Source organism: Daktulosphaira vitifoliae, unplaced genomic scaffold (genome assembly GCF_025091365.1).
Source record: "Daktulosphaira vitifoliae isolate Bord-2020 unplaced genomic scaffold, ASM2509136v1 Scaffold_1, whole genome shotgun sequence".
NCBI lineage: Eukaryota > Metazoa > Arthropoda > Insecta > Hemiptera > Phylloxeridae > Daktulosphaira > Daktulosphaira vitifoliae.
In genome coordinates this window covers 15,637,113-15,660,321 of record NW_026099572.1, presented here as the reverse complement: position 1 = coordinate 15,660,321, position 23,209 = coordinate 15,637,113, and the positions used below count along the sequence as shown (strand labels likewise).

General features: G+C 26.9%; 2 protein-coding genes across 3 annotated transcripts in view; one reads left to right on the top strand and one right to left on the bottom strand.

Annotated features, from left to right (window-relative positions):
• The window catches only part of LOC126902587 (uncharacterized), a 185,327-nt gene that overhangs the window by 18,263 nt on the left and 143,855 nt on the right, over nucleotides 1–23,209 (bottom strand). The gene's annotated exons all lie outside the window — the stretch shown is intronic.
• Nucleotides 16,392–20,173, top strand: LOC126902293 (uncharacterized). Of its 2 annotated transcripts, none has more exons than XM_050679414.1 (2): nucleotides 16,392–16,714; nucleotides 19,730–20,173. In XM_050679414.1, exons 1-2 carry the CDS (start codon nucleotides 16,510–16,512, stop codon nucleotides 19,969–19,971), a joined length of 447 nt encoding a protein of 148 aa, XP_050535371.1. In that variant the 5' UTR covers nucleotides 16,392–16,509; the 3' UTR covers nucleotides 19,972–20,173. The 2 variants fall into 2 exon arrangements, with proteins under 2 accessions (XP_050535371.1, XP_050535363.1); XM_050679406.1 differs by having other exon boundaries at nucleotides 16,392–17,878.

Here is a 23,209-nt window from a genome sequence, read left to right as displayed (position 1 = left end):
ATTCCGATTACAAAGGATGTATCCAGTATCGTCATTTTTCGTCACTACCTCCATGTTCCGGGAGTGGGTAATTTACGCATCTGCTGCTTTCCTTGGATGTGGGAGCCGTTTTTCAGACTCCCTTCCCGGAATCGAACCCTGATTTCCCGTTACCCGTTACAACCATGATATTGATAGTAACTACTATCATAACATGAAACTAAAAAGTAAAAAATAAATATAGTTAAAAAACTAAAAAAACACGCTTTTAAAGCAAATCGAACTAAAAAGTTAAAAATAATTTTAAACTTATTTTAAAAATTATTTTTAACTTTTTAGTTCGATGTGCTTTAAAAGCGTGTTTTTTTAAACTATATTTATTAGGTTGGAAGTTATACGTAGCTACACATAACTCTCCCCAACAGCGATCGTACACGAACGTGCGTACAACCAATATTCCGATAGTTCCGTACACGACAGACTTGGCTGTCGTAAGTTAAGTGATAAGAAGAGGTTGGGTGATGATAAGCTTCGTGGACTTAACCTGGTTATCCATGTAACTTTCGAACAGACTCAAAATTTGTCATATTTATATAGAATTAAAATTAAACTTTTAAATATTTTAGGGGTATTTTTATTGTAGACATTATTAAATTATGTAGACTTCATATTATTTAAAGCAAATTATAAGTTTACATCCATTTTTCATAAAAAGAATAAAAAAAAAAAATTAATTAAATAATCAAAAAATTACTTATTTTATTAGAGATAAGAGACAATTATTTAAAACAATAATTAAAATAATTTTATTACAGGAGACCAACTCTTAGTTCAAATTAAAATTTAGTAATTAAGTTTAAGTTAACAACAGTAAAATTATATACTTTGAAGATACGAATTTTTTTTATAAGGATTGGTTTTCTTATGTAAATTTTATAAAGAACTATAATGAAATTAATGTGGATTACAACATAAATTTAGTCTCAAATAAAATGTTAACAGAAAATTTTAAACTACCTTCAAATAACAATAATGTCTGCTAAATGTATAACAAAAACGGAAAACAAGCAAACTCAAATATTTGGATGAACAAAGTTAGGGTGTCATAAATGTATAGTATAGTGAAATAATGCACGACAGAACATAACTCGGCCTTCTAATGGTAATGTAACAATTTCATTACATTAATTTAATTTTTTTTCAGTCATCTTATATTGTGATGGAAACATATCATACGTATTTTTCTGAATTCGTTTTACCCAAAGATCTAGTTCCTTCAGAAAAGCTTCAACTTTATGATTACATGTAAATATATTAGATAATGGCCCTTGCAAACTCAAATTTAACTCATTTAATAACGAAAAAATACCTAAAAGATACGCAACTTTTGCCAACCAAATTATATCTTGAAAATGATCGGATAATTGTGAATTTTTTTCTCTTAAAAATACTTCTATTTCAGTTTTTAATTCAAAAAATCTCGTTAAAACTTTTCCTCGTGATAATGAACGTATATGAGAATGAAATAATATATTATTGTAAACTGAACCAAATTCTTCACACATGACAGAAAAAATACGAGAATTAATGGCTCTTGCACGAATAAAATTTATAATTGTTGTACATTGGTTTAAAATATCATTGAAATTTTCACATATATCTTTTACAGCTAATTGTTTTCGATGTATAAAACAATGAGTGGAAATTAAATGTGTATGTGCTTCTTCTTTAACGCGTGATACTACACCTGAATGTATCCCTGTCATAGACGCTGCGCCATTTGTACAAATCCCAATACAAGAAGCCCAGTTAATATTTTTGGATATCATATAATTATTCATTGTTTTAAAAATTTCATCTGCTGTATTGAATGTTTTCAACTTTAAGCCGCATAAAAGCTCTTCTTTTATATCGTTAAATTTACCTATTTNTGTCTGTGAACGCTCAATCTCAGCTCTCGCTGGACCGATTTTGATGAACAATATGTCAAAAGATCACAAATCGTATCTAGTCGAAGACATTACCCTCAAAAATTGAAAAAAATTCCCTCGTTCCCCGTAAACGGGGGAAATCCCTCAAAAAATGACAAAATTAAAAGTCGCTAATTTTCGATATATTTTCATTTTTTTTTTTACTTAAAATTGCCATAACTTTTTTAAAAATGACCGAATCAATATAATTTTTTTTTTTTATAGATACCTTAGATATTTACCTATCATTTTATATATTTTTGTGAACATTTGACCCTTTAACAGCCCAAAGGATGGGGTTTCAAAATGGTAACTTTTTTACAAAAAATTAACTTTTTCAACTTAACTTTTGAAAATGTTCCGGAAAGACTGACACTTGAGAGGTGAAGACTTGGGCCACGCAACGGATTGTCGAGTCGCCACCCTCATGGCTCCCTTGCAAAAGGAAATCGGGTCGCCAACCACTTAGGCGAGGGTCTTGATCATAAAAAGAACGGCACCCGGACCACAAGTGGATTTAAGAAAATAAAAAATAATAAACTAATAATATTAAATAAAATAATGTATACTTTGATGAAACAAAGTGGATTAAAAAAAAATATATATACATATACTAAAATATAAAGTGTTGTTGTAGACTATAATACGCTGATACCTTGTAAATATAACAAATAGGTTTATTTGATGTCACCAGTGGTGGACATACTTTAGTATGTCGAAGACCGTTACCTTAAAACTAGAGAGAATTATTTAAAGGGAAAAAAATAAGATACATGTGAATATTGAAGATATTCACGCAATAAAAAGATTTTTGTTGATTAAGAAAATTAAGAGGACTTTATTAAATTATTAGTTAAGTTAATAGTGGACAAAACCCGAAGGCAATAACCACTCTGCAAATGAAGGGACAAAAGAGAAAAAAAACAATTATTAAGACAAAAAAAATTTTAACCTACAACTTTTAAATATTACACATGAAGTGTCTTCTGCATCAGAACAAGTCCGTGTACTCCGGGCGCGGCGGATAATTTCTGTAATGTGGCCGGCCTGGCCGTACTTGGGCACTGCGGGAATAATATATATATGTTTAAATATACATGACACACCACTGACCAATAACCTTATAAATAACAATTCTAAAGTCCATAACAAAATAAATTTACAACAGAAAAAGGCTCAATACATTATATTAAATAAAAATAAAAAAAAACAATATACGATACCCAGTCCCGGATGGGACTCATCCTAAGATGGGGATCTCGGCCCCGGACATGGCCGACGCCTGGTTAAATTAGTGCATTATTATAATGAACGACACATACGAAAAAAACTATTATTGGCTGCACGCACACAGCCACTATATACCACAACGGTGGTTCAAAGAGAAGAGAACACAACTTTTTCCTACACACCGGGCGAGACATAACGACGACGACGATTACGTTAGGGAGAGGGTATCGACTTAACGATTTACAAAATATAAAACAGATAAAAATATGAACAATATTAAAATTATACAGGTATTGACAGTGGTGACTAGTGTATGTGTCATATAGGGAACGATTATTAAACTGATAAAGAATATTGTGTGTATAGCGTTCNAAAAAAAATATTACTTTATTATTTTCTAATTTAAAACGTGTACAAAGATATAAATGTAAAAGAAGATATATCAAAGCTGTATAACAACATAGACTACAGTTAGTAGTTAGATAATAGTATTGATTATACATAGTAATTTTTATAATCAACAGCACTATAAATAAAGTAGGCGGCAATTTATTTGATTCATGTTTTTATCTAATTTTAACAAAGTATTGATATTTTCTCCCTTAAACTGGTTTTATGGATGTCGTCGGCCGTTGATAGTCGATTATTATTGGAATACTAAGAAAGTTAAAACACAATAATTTGTCTCATTTTTCACAAAATTACTATCTAATAATGTCACAGTAATAATGTGTTGTGTACAGACAGCTCATTGTGTTTAGTACTCAACTACAGGTGACCGAGTTAATATGTTGGGGTGTTTTTTTTTATTTGTATATTTTATTATTTATTAACGTATTAAAATGAGTGATGGCAGAAAACGTTTAAATGGAAGTGCTTATGAAAAAGTTGCTAAATTAAAATTAGAAAAAGAACAAAAAGTCATTTCTCAAACCGCAAAATTAACTTCATTTTTTGGCAATCAATCTCCAATTTGCCAAGTGAAATAGAGACTACAGCTGAACAGATTTTAAATGAGTCTAGTGATAAAAAGTAATTTAAAAATCAAATGTTAACTTCTGTACGTTATTTCAGTTTTATATAAATGAAATATTTTATAATTTTTTAGTGAACATCCTCTACATAGTACTTTTGAAACCATGGCAAATGAAAATCAATTAATTGAATATTCGGAATTATTAAATACGCCAACTAAAAAACCCAATCCAACCCTTTTAGGGGGCGGCAAAATTAAGTGCACCGGGCGGCAAAATTCCTAAATGCGACCCTGACCACAACGGTAGTTCAAAGAGAGAGAAGTACAAATTTTTCTTACACACCGGCCGAGACATAACGACATAACAACTTACAAAATATAAAACAGATAAAAATATGAACAATATTAAAATTACACAGGTATTGACAGTGGTGGCCAGTGTATGTGTCATATAGGGAACGATTATTAAACTGATAAAGAATATTGTGTGTATAGCGTTCACCTTGACAGCAACAGTACAGTTTTCTGATTACACGGCCGGTATAACGTACGCGCGCCCATTAGCAAAGCAAAACTGTAAATCTCTCTATATCATAAAATTCATATTTTGTCACGTTACACACATTTATATATATCTTAAATTAAAGCTAATGTAATATACTTTAATTTGAAAAAAAATATTTGACCTCTGGACTTGTCTTCATATAAAAACGTTCAGAAAAACGTACGATTTCCGTGAAAAAATACTCGATTTTATATTTTATATTATTTAATATATTATATTATTTTATATATTATATAACTTTTGGAAAAATGTATGGATCAATATTATTATTTTTTAATAATACATATTTATATAACCCTTTCATCTGCCACGCTTTTTTTGTAAATTGGAACATACCCCTTTAACAAGGGGAGAAAACTTTAAACATGCGTATTTGTAATAAACAAAAAGAATGACTGGGGGTGGGGTGGTAGACCAAAAGAAGTAAAAAGGATATGGTGTGTTGTGGCAAAGGAATGTTGTTAAGTGTGTTTGGAGTTCGGGGTGTGAAAGGGAAGAAATGTAAAGAAATGTAACACAGGTTGCCAATAAGGAAATAAATCGTAGCGGGCGTAGTGTAAAAAGGATGGGTACCAATGGAAAGTAAAAGTGTCTATAGATACCCGGCAGTGACTACAATAAAATGAAATAGAAAGGGATCTCGGGGTATGTATGCTTGTGTAAAGACATCTAATGTATGAATAAGATGGAATTACAAAGAAGGGTCACTACCTAGCTCCTGCACAGAAACGCGCACACTAATTTCCAGCGAGTCACAAGTATCGTGTTTTTTATAAAAATATTTTAGTTTATTCTCAATGACCTATCTTGTTCTAATTGTTTATTACTAAAAAAATTCTTCAGTAAAGGATCTATTATAAACTTATTATATAAACAAATGTTTCACTTACCTCTGACTATCCTGATATTCACTTGAGATGAATGATGTTGTTGATGTAACAATTATCGATGTATACGTTTACGCATTAATGTACGCAATTATATTTATACGTTTTACATTNCATTAATGTACGCAATTATATTTATACGGTTTATATTATTATTAACTCGCGTGTAACTACTTTTCTAGTACAATTCTATATTAAATCTACCCAAGGTGAAGTCTAAGTTTATTATAATTCTGCCTTTTTGTAAAAACCTTTTGTATATTTATGTAGTATAGTTCTTANCTCTGTCTTTTTGTAAAAACCTTTTGTATATTTATGTAGTATAGTTCTTAACCTTGTATATGGTGTTTTACCTTAATATATTTATTATTTAATAATTTATAAAGCAAATAAATAACTTCTAAGCAACATAACTGTCCTGTGCAACAAACTATTTCCAAGTGGCCTACGTCTTTTCAGTCGTCCAAATAGTGATCTAGGGTAGATGCGAGCTCAATTTCAGTTCTTTGCACAATAGATTATACTAGTGTCCTACACTTCGATTGCCCGCACTGTGGCTGAGATCAGACTAGCTGGTCGATAAGTGGAGAGACACTTTGAAAAAATCTTAAGATTAACTAAAATTCTAATTATGATATTATTGTATTATTACCCTGTCCAGCCAGGTTGTGGCCCTTCAATAAGTAATAGATACAACTCAATCAAATTAATTACCTTAGAATATGCTTATATATATGAATACAAATGTAAATAAAAAGAAATAAATAAACACCAATATTTTATATGTGTTAGAATATTTATATCACCAAAAGTATTCGACCGAAAATAAGATGTATAATATTTTCAGTAATTACGAAAGAGGGTAAAAATTATGTAGATTTTATATAGAATTGTAACTAAGAATGAAACATAAACTCACGCACATTCACTTTTTGTATCTTGGTTGAGTATTCCAGAGAGCCGTAGAGATGCATAGATAGAATGACAAGGCGTCCCAGTATCCGCTAGAGGGATGTTCAGAAATCGTACATAACCACAGCGAAAAAACCACACTAAGGGAAGCGAAGCCGCAGAGGAACCACCCGAATTTGGGGGAAAATGGCCTTTTTATAGCCCGCAAAACTGGTTTAGCGATCTCTGGTGAGATTCTTAAAATATTTTTTGCTGTATTTGATTGGTTAATGTGATAGAATCTCTTACGTGGGCGTTTTTGGAATGCGTAAGAGGGAGGTTAAATCTTGTGTAAGGGTATTATTTTATTACCCATCTTATCCAGGGGGGAATACTGATTTGGTGATATATTTTATTAAATATAAGTTTCAATTATTACATGTATTAAAATGTGATACTACAATATGCACCACGATCTTTTTTTCACATGTCCTCATGTGAACCTATTACAAAACTTATAAAGACAAATGTTTAAAATGAATAATTGTGTATATAAATGTATTCAACTGATATAACGATATAATAGTATAAAATATAGTTATAATAAATAAATGTTGTCATGTATGTTGGTTATACAAAATAAATATATTAATTTTAGCTTAATTTATTATATAATGATATACTTAAGATTAAATTATAAGATTTTTTTAGTAAATTTGTTCGGTGATTCGGTTTTTTTAATTGACAAACATTTAATTAGAATCACTTACAATAAACGTTTTATTTTATTTTGTCATTTATTTTAAGAAAAAAAAATTTTGGTATGTTTATAAGATTAATATTACAATTTCAATGATGTTATCTTTTTAGAAAAATACAATTTGAGTTAATTTATGACTAAACTGATATTTAGTGTACAGAGGGTAATTTTAAATTTATTTATATAAAAATAAAGATGGGATTTAATTTGAATTTGAGTTGCCGTTAATTGTTCTGTTGTAGCCGTGATTTTGGTGAAATTTAAACTATTGTACTATTGTTCCACTAGGTTTGTTGAGCCTGTGTAGCTGTTTTGCTATATATTTTTGTTTTTCTTGGTTCTAGTTCTGAATTTGTATTTAAACGTATTTTTAAGATATTGTTTTTCTTTAGATATAGTCGCAATCGGGTTTTCTTTCTTGTGCCGTTTAATATTTTTCTCATTTTGTTTTTTATATTTTTGATACTTTTTGTGTCGATTTCTATAATTTTAATATTAGTTGGCGAAGAGGGCCGGAGAGGTGGGGGATTTGTGAACTGGTTGGTATTGTGATATAAATGTATTTTGTCTTCTTCTAACCATTTGCTGTGTAGTTGTCTTCTTTCCTTCATGTTGTTTTTGTCAGGTAATGGTAGGTCTCCTCTGGTTACTTTCTCCGCAATTTCCAGAATCCATGGTCGGCAATCATAGTTGTTCTCTTGAATTGTGGTTTCTCCCCTGAATATAGGCCACATGGATTCAGATCCACCCATACGTAATTCATGTTTTATCATGAACTGTTGGAGCTTTGTTACTTCGTTTATATTATGATAACCCAGGCTGTCATAGTAGATGATTTCGCGTTGTTGTGTGTCAATCACTGCTATGATCCAGTGATTACTGTTAACATGTATTGGAGCTAGTGCCATGGTTTTTAGGAGAAGATTTTCTTTGAATCTTGAGTTGATGGTGTCGAGTCCTCTTCTGTCAATCTCAGAAATGAAGAAGGTGTCAAAGGCAAAAATTCTGTCTTCACTTCTTCTTGTTAATAGCTTCATGAAGCGATTGATGATTTCGTCATTATATAGCGATGTGTCTGTGATCAGAAATATTTTTGATGCTTTAAACGTAGGAAATTAAGTACAATAGATCCATATTTTGTTGTCATTTGTTAATTTGAAGGTGATGAATTGATTTTTTAACATTAAATAAAACTTATAATTCTATAACTACATTTTTAATAGTTGAACAAGTTAAAAAAAAAATATATGGTTTTTGATATAATGATAAAGTTAAAATTAAATTAGCTTATACATGTATGTTTGAAAATTTAAATAAATATATTTTATTTATGAGTAATATTAAAACTAGGAGAAATGTATGATTAAAGTTTTATGTTCACAATTAATAATATATACTTATATGTTAAGCTATATATATTTTTATAATTAGTGTTAAAATTCTAAAAAAAAAAAGTTCTTGAACAAAAGTTAATTAAATCTAAAAGTATAAAAATTATGGTTGGGTTATGTTAAAATTGTTTTTTTTTTTGTTTATATTTCCTTTTATAGTTATTAAAGTTGTATAAAAAAAAATGTTAAATCTAAAATTTAATTAGTAAATATAAGGACAAAAATATCAAAATTATATGTTAAAATATGTAAAAAGAATGTTTTTTTTTATAATGTTAGGATTATATTAAGTAAATATTTTGAGTTTAAAATTTAATTAAAAAATTTAAAGGTAAAAATATCACACTAAGGGTGATATTGATTAACTGATTAATGAATACTGATTTGGTGATATATTTTATTAAATATAAGTATTAGTTATTACATGTATTAAAATGTGATACTACATATTGTTACTAAGATATTTTCAATTTAATTTTTGAAAGTATTCCGGAAATACTGACACTTTTATACATATCTTAAATTAAAGCTTATGTAATATACTTTAATTTGAAAAAAAAAATTAGACCTCTGGATTTGTCTTCGTGGTAAAAATGACTACCGTTTTCAAAAATATGCTATTTTTGTGTTAAAATTCTGGGTTTTGTATTTTATTTTATTTTAAAATACCTGACAAGGGGAGTACAGATTTTCATAAATATTATATAAATAAAAAATTAATATAGCATAGAAAGTTAAACTTATTTAAATTTGTTTGCTTCTTTTAAGTCGAGAAAAAGAACTTTGAAATTTGAACTAGCTTAAATAACTAATTTTTTCAATCGACGTTAGCGACTTACGGTTGCCGAATTGGTAAAACTTATTTTTTACACGCTTGGGATACGAGGTACCAACCCGTAATTCATGGCAATGAATTTTTTGCATTTTTTCTTAGTTCTTTTTAAGTTAGTATAAATTTTTAACTCGTTTGATTTTTATCTCATTTAGATTCAATAACTTCAATAAAGATCAAGGATCCCATCACTTTAGTCGCCCCTTGCAAGAAGAAATTTATTATTCGTATTAAAATTATTTTACTATATTTTAGATTTTAGCTTTGATGCATAGCTGAGAAGGTATTTTTTTGTGACTATCATTTATTTTCTCTGCTCTAACTTCATCTATATTTTTCAACGATACGTCAAATGATTACAATTAGTTACCCTCAAAAATTGAAAAAAAAATTCTAATTTATCAATGAAACAGTTACTTATCCCATGTTCTCCATGTAAACAATTAAAATCATTCATTTCTAATGTTTTCAAAGTATTTATTGATGAATCAAGTTTGATATGATAATTTAATATGATAAGTTTCAACTACAAAATTAAATCATTTTACTTTGTAATTTAATAATTTTTTTACTCTATTTGTGTGTGCTACTACTAGACTATAATATTACAAATTTTTTGGTAACATGTTGCTATATAAATCATTTCTAAAAAAAATGATTGTTAGTTTCTCCTGAATTAATAATGGATTTTTACAATTATAATCAAATTTTATTATACGCTCAATTGAGTAAATCATTTTAACAACTTTGTTTTGATTGGTTCATTTAGTTAAAGTAAATCATTAAAATTAATTAAGTTCTGAATATTTCAATTGTAGAATATTTTCAAACAACAAAAGATACTAGGAAATTATTACTATTACTTCTATTTAAGTTATCTAATACGATAAAAATGCAAAAAAATATTAAGCTTTTCTGATAAATATACTGTAAATAGTAATTATAAAATTTCCTGACTGCATATTAATCTTAACGATACAATTATTTTATTCTCATAACTTTTTTAAAATCTTATAAAACTTGCCAATTGAGCTAATAGTTATGGTAAAATAAATTTCATTATAAACATTTACGAAAATCAACTTTAAACGACTAAAAAAATAGGTTAAATATGTCATTTTGCTTATTTTTAAAATATTAATAATCAAAATCAGTATTAATTTAAAACAATTTTTTTTGTTCTTAATTATTTTTTTTTATATGTAAATACTATTTTTTAATAATATTAAAACTTAGTAGTGATAGAAAAAGTCTAATTGCACATTGGAAAACAACGCGAAAAGTTGATGATTTTGAATAGTATATTTTTGTTTCTGAAGAAAGTTCCTTGTAGTACAATGTATAAAACTTATAACTTTGTTAACTGTTATAACTTTATCAAAAATGACCAAATCAGTATAATTTTTTTTTATTTAGATGCATGTCTTTATCTATCATTTGGTTTTTTTTTATAAATCTAACCCTTTACCTGCCCACAAGAGGGATTCAAAATAATAACATTTTTTTTTTTTAGTTAAAGTAAATCATTGAAATTAATTGAGTTCTGGATATTTCAATTGTAGAATCTTTTTAAATACCAAAAATTACTTAGAAATGATTACTATGATTTCTATTTAAGTGTTCTATTACGATTAAAATGCAAAAAATAATGAGTTTTTCTGATAAATATACAATAAATAGTAATTATAAAACTTTCTGACTGCATATTAATCTTAAAAATAACATTGTTTTAATTCTCATAAAATTTTCTATTTAATGATTTATTCTAGTCAACGAAGGAGTAATTTTGGCGAATAACAGAAAAATATCCCAACCAATTTTGNCTATCATAAGAAACGCTTCGATGCAAATCTGTAGATAGTGTTTCCTTTAGAGAAATTGGTGAATTATTCCAAAAGCAACATCAACTCTTATTTCTTTAATTATATCCTGATTAGTAGTTCTTTAATTTTAAAATATAATATATTGTTTTTTTAAAAGTTGAACTAAAATATATATAATGACATACTAATAGTCCTCATTGATTGGAATTGAGCTTTTTTTTTACAGCCTCGCAAAAGATCAAAAATATGAGCTTTTTTAATCTTCTCAAAAAATAGTTAACTTACAAAAAAAAGTTTTTCTACAAAAGTTGTTTAAAAGACAATTATAAACAAAAAAGGTGTCGTATATTTTTTCATTTAAACAAATATTTTTCTAGTTGCATTACATTCAATATGAGTACTAAAATTTAATTTCCATTTTTTTCATTTTACGGTTTTTATCATGTTATACTTTCATTAAACACAATGTTATAAATGCATATGTGTGTATGTGTGAGTTTATTTATTTATTGTATCATTAAAGTGTAGTGTATATTAATATACAAGCGATAGAGTAGGTAATTGATTTGACGCTATATTGTTTAAACCCAACTAAACGCTAAATTGTACATTCCCAAACAACAATCATATTATTTCAATTGCCACCGGAATTTCTGGTAATCTTTTACTTTGCCTTGATCCCAACTACTTGGGGTCGGCCACCCTTATCCTAAGCTTCCATTTGACACGATCTCCCACATCTTCTACGCTCACATCAGCTGACCTCAAATCGCATTCAATAGCATCCCTCCATCTCTTTTTTGGTCTTCCTTTATCTCTTCTTCCTTCAACATTAATTTCTATAACTGTTCTTACAGCTTCCGATTCTTCTCTCCTCATAACATGACTAAACAATCTAAGTCTATTTTCTGTCATCTTATCCACGATTGACGCTATACCTATACTTCCTCTTATATGGTCGTTCTTTATCCTATCTTCTCTATTCACTCCACTCATCCAACTTAGCATTCTCATCTCTGCTACACTTATTCTGTGCTCTACTTTCTTAACAACCGCCCAACACTCTAAACCATACATCATAGCTGGTCTCACTACAATTTTGTAGAATTTACCTTTTAGCCTCATTGGATTTCTTTAATCACATAAGACACCAGACATTTCTCTCTACTTCAACTACCCGCACTTAATCCTGTGTCTTACATTCTCATCAATACCACCGCCCCTTTGCACTATTGATCCTAAATACAAAAAACTTTCTATCTCCCCATTCACACTCTAGCCTATTGTCACTGATCTCATTTCACCTACCTCATGTTTTCTTTTGTCAACCCAGCCAGAATTTCTGGTCATGATAAAATTAATTGTCATAAAGTGTCTAAAATTCTAAAGTTCTAGTAAACTCAATAGTGGATAATAACTTTCATTATATAAATCTTAAAAGGTTAAATATAGTTATAACTGTACCTTCAATAATTTCTATTGTTAAAATTAATAATGAAATAATTAAAGTAAATTCATTGCTACTATTTCAACTAATCGCTAATTAAAAAAAAAACCAGCAGTGTCCCGGCACAGTGTGTATAATTGGGTGCAGTATAGATGATATGTGACAGTGATTAAAATCATAATCAAAACACAACGCCATGGTGCAAATCTGTAGATAGTGTTTAATTTTAAAATTTTAATGGATTATTACAATGATCTCCTATTTCCTTATTTATATCCTAAAAACAAGTTATATGCATTACTAGTGCAAAGTATGTAATCGATGGAGGATTTCTCCACTATAAAGTTATTTCACAAATGTATCAAACAAAAGTTTTTCTATTTTCTTATTCATTTTCTCATTCTAAATTTTGATAGAATATATCTTCAACAAAAGTACAATTTTCTTAATCTTCAACCTTTATTTTTATTGAATTTGTACGCCATTGACCTTTGCAATGTTCACATATAATAAAACATTTTTTTTGTCCTGTTTTTCGGCAGTCACAATTTTTACCAGCACCTGACTAAAAGCTGTTTTATGGCAATCATCTGTATTATTAGCAGAAATTCCGGTGACAATATACATAATATAAATGTTGTTTGGGAATGTACAATTTAGCGTTTAGTTGGGTTTAAACAATGTAGCGTCAAATCAATTACCTACTCAATCGGTTGTATCTTACTATACACTACACTTTAATGATACTATAAATAAATAAACTCGCACATACAGTGTATGTCATACACACATATGCATTTATAACATTGTGTCTAATATATGTATAACATGATAAAAAGTAACCGTAAAATGAAAAAAATTGGAATATAAATTTTAGTACTCATATTAAATATTTGTTTAAATGAAAAAATATATGATAATTTTTTTGTTTATAATTGTCTTTTAAACAACTTTTGTAGGAAACTTTTTTTGTAAGTTAAATATTTTTTGAGAAAATTAAAAAAGCTCATATTTTTGAACTTTTGCGAAGCTGTAAAAATAAAAGCTCAAGTCCAATAGATGAGGACTTTTAGTATGTCATTATAAATATTTTAATTCAACTTTTAAATAAAAATAAAATTTGATTGGAAATTTTTTCCGCTATTTTTCCTTCGTTGACTGGCCTAAATATATTAATATTTTACAGTATGGACGACGCTGCCGGTCGTGCTTAAATTTAATATAAAAGGGCATAAAAACTGTCAATCTCTCTCACTACTACTTCACATTATGAACTTTCAACGGATGAAAAAAGTGGCTTGATAAAATACGATTTTATATAGAAAATTGAAGTATATTAATTTTTTCAACATTAGTCCTGATATCATTAAGGTAAATTCATATCCTACAAAAGATCCATAATGTTTAAAGTTGTTCGCGCTAGTTATCACGCGATTAAGCGATACCAATAATGGTCGCCGACCAATATAAGACCAGTTATGCTCGATCTACGTACGCGCGCGGACAAATCGCCAGCTTACAATAAAATAATAATGAAAAGATACAGTCCACAATTAATAAACATTCGTATTTATCAATTTATTTATTATACAGATTGAACCAGACGCAACAAAAGTTAAATATAATGAGTACATAAATTAAGTAGGAAACCAGAAAAAATAAAGTGATCTCTAAAATAAAATATTGTCTAAATAAATAAAGAGAATCAATAACGTTTGTACGAAGTTAGCCAGCATAGTCTAATCTTTGTGTGAGTTACCTGTGTAGTCAATACTAATAAAGACTCTCTTTCAAAGATAGAGAACCCACTTGTGGTTCCTATTCTATTCGAGGTATTTATTGACTCGACTCACAGTAAGCACAAGCCTAGATAACTACTGGTACGAGTGGCGTTGTTGATGATCTATATGTGATAATTAATCACAATAATTTAAAATTATTATTATATTAATACATTTTCAAACATCACTTTGCTTTTCTATATTTTACGTCTTCTCATAAACCCTCGTACTTTATCCCGAGAGAAAATTAAATTATATCATTTTTTATTCAATAAATATTATAGTAACTCAATTATTCTCATGCTCATACAATATCAACAAATAACAATAATTTAAATAAATTATTCTTCAATCATATTAATAAAAAAATTATTGTTTTAATTGATTTCCTTTTTTTTTTACTTACTATACAAGTCTAACCCAACTTATTCAATGTAAAAATTTATTGAGAAGCTGTTATATGTTAACTATGTGCTATGTTCTTGTTCTAAGAAATATTACGGCGGGAGATAAAAGTAAAGGTTGCAACTACATATTATTATAGGACACGTTAGGCCATCACAATACCGCCCTAATAAATTTCTAAATGGATATAAATATTTTTAATATTTATATCTGTACTTATTTTGAAAGCTTTAAAAATTATGGTTTCCGATCTTTCAATAAAATATTCTTTGATAAAGTTAAAAATGGTTCTAGTTTTAGTTATTAAACTAAAGTTAAGATAAAAATAAGAGTACATTATTAAAATTATATTTTTGATAGAAAATGTGTAGTGTTGGTTTGTGTCTAATTATTGACATATAAAAACCAGTCGCAGATTTTATGTAACGAAATTTTGTTATTTAAAATTAAATCGTTATCGTTATATTTAATAGTTATATTAACTATTAACGATACAATACGCTCATTTTAAATTATGATCAAAAATGAATTTTTGCTTTCAAACCACATATAATTTTTTACGTAAAAAAATAATTAAGAATGAAATTAAATTTTATAGGGATATTTATCCAAAATTGTTTAACTCTGTGATCGATCCATTATTTTATCACAAACTCCATCATTTTATTGTAGACATTTATATTTATTTTATTTGTTTAAATTTGTTTAAATAATTGTGTGTCCAATCACAAAAATTGTACTGTTTAACCGCCTATTTTAATATTACCTCATATTCTCCATTTAATTTTTTTTTTAATAACTATATTCTTTTTTGATAATTAAACTGCTAAAAATTTAACTAAAATAGATCAAAGTTAGCTACTCTATTATTTTGAGTTGATCCTTAGAGGGGGATATATATTTCATCCACCGCCTATTAATTAAATAATATTATGAACATTTTTATTTAAATAAATAGTTAAATAAATGCAGTTGCATTGAGTGTGACAACAAGTTTGGTCTGTTATTTGACAAAACTTATAATATCAAGAAAATTTAACTCGAAATATGTCTCTAAAAGAGAGTTTAAAATAATAATTTAGCGGAAACAGTAATTTGTTAATATATTGTATATTACAGAATTAATTTTCAGAAATATTTTAATACAGAAATAATTTTCAGGAATATTTTAATACAGAAATAATTTTCAGGAATATTTTAATACAGAAATAATTCTAAGTACGATATTAAAGAAAAAGACTAATATTTTAAATTATTGATAGTATTTATTTTATTTTATATTTCAAGTGTAATTGTGAAAACATTTTATTGACAGAGCTAAAAATAACGATTTATTATTTTGACTTATGTTTCAGAAAATAGATCACGTATAATCAGATAACGTCAGCTGAACAATTACGTGTTGTATGATAATTACGTATATTTAAATGAAATTTTTTTCCAAAAAAGCAATTAATAAAATTTGTTGTAAGAAATTCATATAAATAAAATTCAATATTCTTTTTACAACTAGTATAGAATTTTTTAAAGTAAACTCATCAAGGAATCAACATAACATAATCGAGTGGCAAAATGAATTTTTTTTTACTTTTGATGTCAATGATGTCTTTAAAAGTAGTCTTAAGTGATAACGCAAAAAATTTATTCTGTTTCCATACTCAGTATTTTCTAAACTTTTTTAACCATAATGAAAGATTTTTGTTAGAGATCGAAAAAAATGAAGATTATATCACAATCGAAAATCTAACAAATTATGGCAAGGCACTTCAAACACACGGTAAAGTAATTATGTTATTTTTGAATAACTTGAAAAACAGTTATAAAAGCATTTTTCCTTGTAGTTTAATCACGGTAAATATGTACTTAAATAACATTTCTGGTTCTTTAAATATGATTGCTCTAAACAATGATGGTGAAAAAAATGATGCCATAAAATTATTAAAAGGCTACAAGATTATACATCTTGCAGTTAAAGAACAACTAACAAATTACATATGTGGATATTGTAAAAATGTACAGTTTGATGATAATTTGGTTAGTTGTAGTTATCCAATAGTTAATAACAATTATACTACTGTTAATCTAGTAAACATAAATAATTATCTCAAGTATAAGATTATAATGAAGTTTAATTATAAAAATAAAAGTAACTTTTACAAAAATTATCATCCAAAAACTTTTTTGTTTTACAATATAATGACCCAACAGATTCTCTACAACGAAAATAATACTATAGAAATAGATGATAGTCAACACATAGAATTAAATCAACTTCGTTTCACTCCACTTAACATCAGATGCACTGACGGTACTCGTTTAACTATACAAGATGTATTTCAGTATATGATATATGATTTTAATTCTAAGGATGTTCAAGCGTATATAAAGATAATACTTGTGGCTACATTTCGACCTTTAGCTATTCTAATTCGCAACTTTTTAACCTTAATTCAAGTTGCGTCTTCAGAAAACTCAGATAATGTAAAATTTTGGTTAAAACCTAATTTTATTGAAATGGGTAAAAAAATAATGCAATATTTATTAAAATTTATTTCTCTCCCCATGTTGATGTATAAACGGACATTTCTACAAGACAACGTCTTAAATGAATTTTTTATCGTTTTAAGCAATTATGCTAAAAAAAAAAAATTGTCCGAATTAGATAATAAAACTAATGAAACATTAATTAAAACACTATCGAATTTCTTCATGAAAAACAGTATACACTTTACAAATCATATAGAACTAACCAATAAAAAGATTACTGAAAATAATGCTGATCAAATTAAAAATCAATTAAAACAAATCATGAAAAAATTGAATATCTATATGAAAGATTTGACAAAATGGGAAAAAAATTTTGAATTTATTGTAAACAAATTTAGGGTGCGGTCTTTCAATGTGGCACATTTGAAAAAAATTATTGATTTTAAAATTTTAGGCAAGTGAAAATTAAATTATTTTTTATGCTATACATTACATATACAGGGTGGCCCAGCACTCACTGACAACTGAAATAACTTTTGATCCAGTTAATATTTTTAGCTGATTTTTTTTTAAATATTAGTTATACGTTAGGTCTATAGCTATATCTCAATAATTAATTTTTTTACATTTTATTAAAAATATTAATTATTTTTAAATTTTAAATAAAATGTAAAAAAAAAATCTAAGATAGCTATTTTGTAGAGTATAATTTAAGAAAAATTTTAGTAAAAAAATATCTTATTAATATTCAGTAGTAAATATTCTGTAGCATTTTAAAGTTTATGAAAATTTGAGTTTTCTTGTATTATTTTACGGTATTAAACATTACAAAATCGGTATTAATACCATGATAAGAAATTTGATAAGGCAATTGTAATTTATCAATCTTTGGAGGTTATGTCCTCCAGAGTAATCGTTTATAATTATTAAAAGCTATTAAATAAAAAACAACACAAGAAAACTTGAACTAACGTCAAAGGCGTTGAAAGCTTTTTATTTGTACAAAAGAAAGTATTAACATAGAACTGAAAAGAATAAACGTTTTCTTCGTCGTGGCGGATGAGGTAACAAAATGGATAATTAAAATGACGATAAAAATACATACGAAATTCTCGGCGATTGAACGGTAACTGAAAGTACATGGAGGACGGTTAATTTTAAAATCACATTTACAAAGGCACACAGGTATATTTTTATATATCGATATTAGCAGTTACACAGCATTGTTATTATTAATTGTTGTAAGGCACATTGTTATGAGTTTATAAATACACTAACTGGCAATACAGAAAGTACATCTATATCTGTATATCTATTGATAATCATAATTGATAATAAACAATCCGTGACTGAGACAGCAATGTCATAAAAATCCAATTAGCTACCTGTATTTACAATCCCATGTGTATTATACATGTATATTAACTCAAAATTTTGAAACTTTAAATGTTTATATCTAATAAGCTAATAAAGTTATATTAAAAATTCAAATGCCATTTACTATTAAATTAAAAACTCAAACATTTTATTAAATTAAAAATATGTGTTACCATTTAAAAAACAAAGTTGACCCCCCTCCAAGGCATAAGGGATGAACTTAAAAAGTATTACATAGTTAAAAATTCAAGAATAATGTGTAACTAAAGATAATAAAAAAAAAATGTTTAAATTATTATTATTCTGCAAGTAATTGAGTGGGTTATGATAAAAAAATCACTCTGTATATATATATATATATACAATATAATCTGCTATGTGTTAAATAAAAAAATTCAATTTCAAGCTTCAAATATTGCGAATTAATTTATTAAATATTTTTTAAGGATTCTTATATTAATAATTCTAAAACTTATATAGGATATTCTTTAATTTTTGTTTTTAACATAAATATACAAAAATTACAATTGCAAAATTGAAGAGGTAATGTTCAAAATAAAACTGGAATTACATATTATGTAATTTCTATTTTTATTAATATATTTCGGTGGTTTAATTATAGATAATAAAAAACATGTTTTGCATTTTATTATAAAATTCTTATAATGGGTTGAAATTGTTCCTAATTTTTATTCTAATAATTTCAACTAAAATTTTGTGATGGGACTTATGAAAAATAAATTTAAATTTATTTAATTTTTATAAATTTTAACTATTTTTTTTCTCTAACGCTATTAACTTATCTACAAATCAAACAATTTTATAGCTAATTAAAAACTGTTGAAAAGTACAAAAATCTTTATTATTGACAACCGAAGTAATTATTTGCATTTTGTAACTTTTTAAAACTTTATTTTATTTATTTTAGATCGTATTTGTAATACTGAAGCACATTCTGAAATATATAGTTTTATTACGAAACATAGTAACAAAACTGATATAGATTATTATAAAGATGTAGAATATGTGGATGATAATATTACAGAATTTAGCTTAGAGAATCTAAACTTTGACCAAAATGAAAATTATATCAATACAAATGACTTCACTGTAAATCAATCAACTCATAATCCTCATTATATGATTGATTATTTGCCGTACGACGTGTAACGTGAAATATTTAAAACTGTTTTGAATATTAATACTTAAAATCATAATTACTTATTTAAAAAAATTTTATTTTTTCCATTTTACGTTTGATATTTTTTATTGGTTAAACAAAAATTTTTATTAGTGCAATATAACATTTATCAAACAAGCAAATATTCTATTACAATAAAAAAACTGTTAATTGTATTTATTTTCAGTGTGTGGCATTAATTTTACAAATTACTTTCTTGTGTTCAAACTTTTAATATAGCCCAATGAAAATAACTGTACTTTTAAAGATAATGGTAAATTATTTTGCTCGATTATACAGTTCTTTTGATACTTAAACTGAATATCGAAAAATGGTAAAAACTGTCTCTAGTAATTTAGTAACTTCTACCTTGACATGATCAAATCTCTAGTTTAAAAATGATATTATTTGCTCAATATATTGCGAAGAACATTGGGTATATTTTTAATAAAAAAAATTTTATTAATATTTATTCTATGATTTATTATATATATATATACTAGGCCCCATCTAGCTGGGGCTCCGCCCCAGACCCGGAACCCTACGAGCCTTACGCACCTCCGTTGCGTAAGCTTCTTCGGATCGTCATCATAAGTAGGCCACTGATGTGTTGCAGAAAAAATATTACATCAGTGTTATAATTCAAATAACAAAATTTAATAAAATAAAAATATTGATAATAATAAAAATAATAATGGGGACTTGGGTTTTTGTATATAGTGGGAACCTGATGTTGTGGTTCTATCAGGGTCCTATGGTTCGAGGGTTTAGAACGACAAAGACAAGTAGATATAAAAATAATAGACGTAGTACCTCTATTCGAGGTATAATAAACTTTTGTCTGGTTAGTTTCTAATATCCTAACTAAGAGGCAACGAGACGGCAGAGCCAGTTCACGAATACCATATAACGTGATTATGTATAACTTCTTTAACCAACCAGTCAAAATTGACACTTTAAGATATTAATTTAATAAATGATCTATTGCTTTGTCATTCTTTACTCAAACTTATTAACTCCAAATAAGTGGGATAACATAAAATTACTTACTTCTTTTATTCTTGCAAATTGCTGTAAAATGATTTGATAAATATCTCGATATGTTTATATATGTTTAAAAGTATTTAATTCGCACTTCTTCAAAAGATAAATAATTAAAACAAGTTCTTTTCATATATAAATAAAACGCGTAAAAGTCAGCCGACAACAACACAAGGCTGTGACTGATAATTGTTTCCTTTTTATTCTTAATACAATTCGGAGAAAGCGAACTCTCTCGCTCGCTGTCACTCCTCGGAGTCTGAAAGGATTTCAGTGCTTTTTATAATAAAATGATAGTACCCTCAATCCAGCGATATTGTTGTCATCGCTCTTAGTGATCTTTTAAGTTTATTGTATTTAATTATAAATTACATAATTATTATATTGAGATAACATATTTAACAATTGATAAATTGACATATATATAAATAATAAGAAATTATGTTGAACATCGTATTTGTTATGACAGATAAATTATTTGTTTGTTTACAAATTATTTAATATACAGATTATACATTTTTCATTGATAATTGCAAGATGCGTAATGCAAAGCATTGAGCATATTACGACATCAGAATCAGTATAACAAAAACCCAGCACAGGGGGGTCGCGGCACAGTGGTGACGTGGCATAGTTGGATCAAGTATAATGATATCTGACAGTGATTAAAATCACTATCAAAAAAAAACGCTTCGATGCAAATCTTTAGATAGTGTTTAATTTTAAAAAATTGGTGGATTATTCCAAAAGCTTCATAAACTGCTAGTTCCTTATTAATATCCTGATTAAGACAAAGTATGTAGAATAAAAAAGAGATTATTAGAAAATAGTATTTCCCATAAAAAAATTATATTGATCAATACACTTTTCAATAAGTTATAGCATTATAATGTTAAAAATGTAAAAAATAAAATTGAGAATTTTCACACAATAATAGCATTTGGTAGCCATTTTCACCTTGAAGATAAAATAAAGTCCGAAATTTTTTTTTTCCATGATAAAGTATATTACATTAGCTTTAATTTAAGATATATATAAAAGTGTCAGACTTTCCGGAACACTTTCAAAATTTAAGTTGAAAAAGTCAATTTTTTGTGAAAAAGTTGTCATTTTGAATCCCCCCCTGTAGGCAGGTAAAAAGTCAGATTTATAAAAAAAATATACCAAATGATAGGTAAAGACATCATGCATCTACAAAAAAAAGAATTATATTGATCCATACATCTTTCGAGAAGTTATAGCATTATAAAGTTAAAAATATAAAAAAGAATTTTTTTACAAAAATCGTATTTTTTTTATTAAGTTTAATGTCTGTTTTCACCATGAAGATAAAATAAAGTCCGAAATTTTTTTTTACCATTATAAAGTATATTACATTAGCTTTAATTTAAGATATATATAAAAGTGTCAGACCTTCCGGAACACTTTCAAAAGTTACGTTGAAAAAGTTCTACTTTCTATATGCATTTTTATGTTTTGAATCCCCCCTGTATTTAGGGAAATGGTCCGATTTAAAAAAAACAGTATGTCGAATGAAAGATGTATATGNGATTTAAAAAAACAGTATGTCGAATGAAAGATCTATATAAATACTACTTCTCATAAAAAAATTGTAATGATTCATACATTTTTCAAAAAGTTATAGCATAATAAAGTTAAAAATGGAAAATACAAAATCGAAAATTTTCACACAAAAATAGCATTCGGTAGCCATTTTCACCATGAAGATAAGACAAAGTCCGAAAATTTTTTTTTTCATGATAAAGCATATTATATTAGCTTTAATTTAAGATATATATTAAAGTGTCAGACCTTCCGGAACATTTTCAAAATTTAAGTTAAAAAAGTTAATTTTTTGTGAAAAAGTTGTCATTTTAAATCCCCCCTTGTAGGCAGGTAAAAAATCAGATTTATAAAAAAAATATACCAAATGATAGGTAAAGACATCATGCATCTACAAAAAAAAGAATTATATTGATCCATAAATATTTCGAGAAGTTATAGCATTATAAAGTTAAAAATATAAAAAAGAATTTTTTTACAAAAATCGTATTTTTTTTATTAAGTTTAATGTCTGTTTTCACCATGAAGATAAAATAAAGTCCGAAATTTTTTTTTACCATTATAAAGTATATTACATTAGCTTTAATTTAAGATATATATAAAAGTGTCAGACCTTCCGGAACA

Excerpts from the sequence above, each read along its gene's own strand:
- LOC126902293 (XM_050679406.1), top strand. The coding sequence starts at position 16,510 with ATGAATTTTTTTTTACTTTTGATGTCAATGATGTCTTTAAAAGTAGTC. Across the intron at positions 17,879-19,729 it reads TATTGATTTTAAAATTTTAG|ATCGTATTTGTAATACTGAA; the intron begins GCAAGTGAAAAT and ends TATTTATTTTAG.